The 2,391-nt window shown below is 65.7% G+C and overlaps 1 protein-coding gene across 1 annotated transcript in view; it reads right to left on the minus strand.

The window, feature by feature from the left end:
* The window catches only part of RAB6B (RAB6B, member RAS oncogene family), a gene marked incomplete at its 3' end in the record, with an annotated part of 91,074 nt that overhangs the window by 2,625 nt on the left and 86,058 nt on the right, over positions 1-2,391 (minus strand). The window contains 2 exon segments of the mRNA XM_027768594.1: positions 757-850; positions 1,918-2,029. Coding sequence (XP_027624395.1) covers positions 757-850; positions 1,918-2,029 — 206 coding nt within the window.

Consider the following 2,391-nt stretch of genomic DNA (forward strand, 5'->3'; position numbering starts at 1 on the left):
ACACCACGGGGTCCCACGGCATGTGAGACCCGGCCGCACCACGGGGTCCCACGGCATGCATGTCCCTGCCACAACACGACGTCCCACGGCATGTGAGACCTGGCCGCACCGCGAGGCGATGAACGCCGACTACACCGGTGACAAGGCCCCAGGGCCTGCAACCACCACTGAGAAGAGCTGCCTACTCAGCGCTGGAGGGAGGGTGGAGTCGTGTCCAGCCCCTCTGCTGACTGGCTGAGTCCCGCCCCTGGACTAACTGGGGCGAGGGCCAGGGTCAGCACCCCTGCTCCGAGGCTCGGCCTCCGCTCCACACCCTCTCCCTCGGGGGCTCCGAGCCTGCGCCGTCCTCAGGGCCCTGAGCACTGCTGAACAGCAGGCACGGGCTCCCACGGCTGACCGGGCTGACGTCTGCTCGCTCATCCGAAGGGAGGCGTGACAGCAGGGAGCCATGGAGGCCGGCGGCTGGACACCCTGACAGCCTGCCGTCCGGCCGGCGAGGAGTGCTGCTGTGGTGACTGGCGCCGGCATCTCCAGGTGACCAGGAGCGAAGGGTCCCTCCCTCTGGCACGCCTGACCAGCTCGGGAACTTAGCTTGTCCCCTCACTGGGACACATTACACGGGCTCGGGTTGCTTCTCCCAGCTCAATCACTAGCCCGCGGGGCAAGGCAGATGGAAGTCTGAGGCGGAGCACCCCTGGAAGCCGGCCAGGGCCTCCGTGGCCAGGCCAGCGGGGACCTGCAGCAGCCCGTCCTCACCTGCTTCACGTTGTAGCCGGTCTTCGCACTGGTCTCGATGAACATGACGCTCAGCTCTTTGGCACGCTGCTCCCCCTCCTCGATGGTTATCTGCCTGGGGTAAGCGGGAGGGAGATCAGGTGAGGGGGAGCAGCCCTGCAGAGGTGGGAGAGTAACCTGAGCTGAGGACTGGCCTACAGCGGGGCAGGAGAGGCTGACCAGGCCCTGCAGCAGCCATGGAGCCCGGGTCTGACCCGGGTGCAGGGGGCCCTTCCAGGACAGGGGGGTATGGGGCACGAGTAGGCACCAGTTGTTCCCCACCCCTCCCAGTGTCCTCTGCTCAGGAGCAGGCCTGGGGCAGGCCCCGGGTGGGTGGCTGTCCCGGACCTGCCTTCCTTTCCGACTGTGACTTCGACTTTCCAGCCCCACACTGCCTCTCTGGGTGGCATTATCAGTTCCACTTTCCAAATGACAACAGTAAGGTTCAAAGTGACTCTCCCGGGACCAGCAGTTAGTGTAACGGCCACAAAGCATTTAGCAAATTTGCTGGGGTTTGAACCCAGTTTTCCTCTCTTCAAGAACAGGAATCTATTGAAGTGGCTCTCACAACGATGCCTTAGGTGGCAGGGCACGTGGCTGGAAGTCCACACTGCTGCTGGGTCCAGGCCTACCGCGTTACCTGAGTCCAGGTCATGTGAGGTGAGTGGACAGACACGGAGCGCGGCACCTAGGCCAGACCTGCACGCTGAGTGGCCGTGGCTGTGGACAGACATGGAGCGTGGCACCTAGGCCAGACCTGCACGCTGAGTGGCCATGGTTGCGGAAACTCAGACCGAGGGCCGGGATGGCAGCATGTGGCCCAGACATGCCGCTCACACCTGGGAGCGAGACGCCAAACCTCCGCACCCTGGAGCAGGCGCGTCCCGGGGCAGGAGCTAGCGGGGCTGGGTTCTGCTGTGTCTGGGCTGCACCATGGTGCTGGCGGGCCTCGACCACGTCCTGCTGGACAGACCAAGCCCGGAGGCGAACGCGGGGCTTTGGAGCTGGGACTCTGGGTAGGCGGCCCACGTGGCCATGAGGCTCCTGGGCAGACAGGCGGGAAGCACAGGCTTGCCAGCCCACACCAGAACCTGCCCCAGGGCCGGCCCGGCCTCGCCGCCCGCACCCGGCGTCCCCGCCTACCTCTTGTCAGCCAGGTCTGTCTTGTTGCCCACCAGCATGATGATGACGTCGCTGCCCCGCTCCGTCCTGACGTCATCGATCCACTTCGAGGTCTGCTGGAAGGAGTTGAGATCTGGAGGCAGAGAGGGGGTGAACTGGAGAGAGAGCGGCCCAACGGGGGACAGGAGGGGACGCTGGAGACCGGGGCAGGGGGCAGGCGGACATCATCGGTACCCGGAGGGGTGTGAGCGTAGTCTGCACAGATCGGCAGGGCCGGACCTTGCCCGCGCTCCTGCGCCCTGGCCCGGGACAGCCCCAGGCACCCGAGTCACCTCATCGGGAAGGTCCTGTCACAAGTTACCACACAGATTGCGGCTTCTGGGCCTGCCTGAGAGTCGGACCTGGCTTGGGGACTTGGGGCTGAAGAGAGCTGGTACCCAGGACCTGGCTGAGCTTGGCCACAGGGGTTGGTGGGGGCGGGGCAGAGGCCACAGA

This window comes from Tupaia chinensis, unplaced genomic scaffold (assembly GCF_000334495.1).
Source record: "Tupaia chinensis unplaced genomic scaffold, TupChi_1.0 Scaffold146961_1, whole genome shotgun sequence".
NCBI lineage: Eukaryota > Metazoa > Chordata > Mammalia > Scandentia > Tupaiidae > Tupaia > Tupaia belangeri.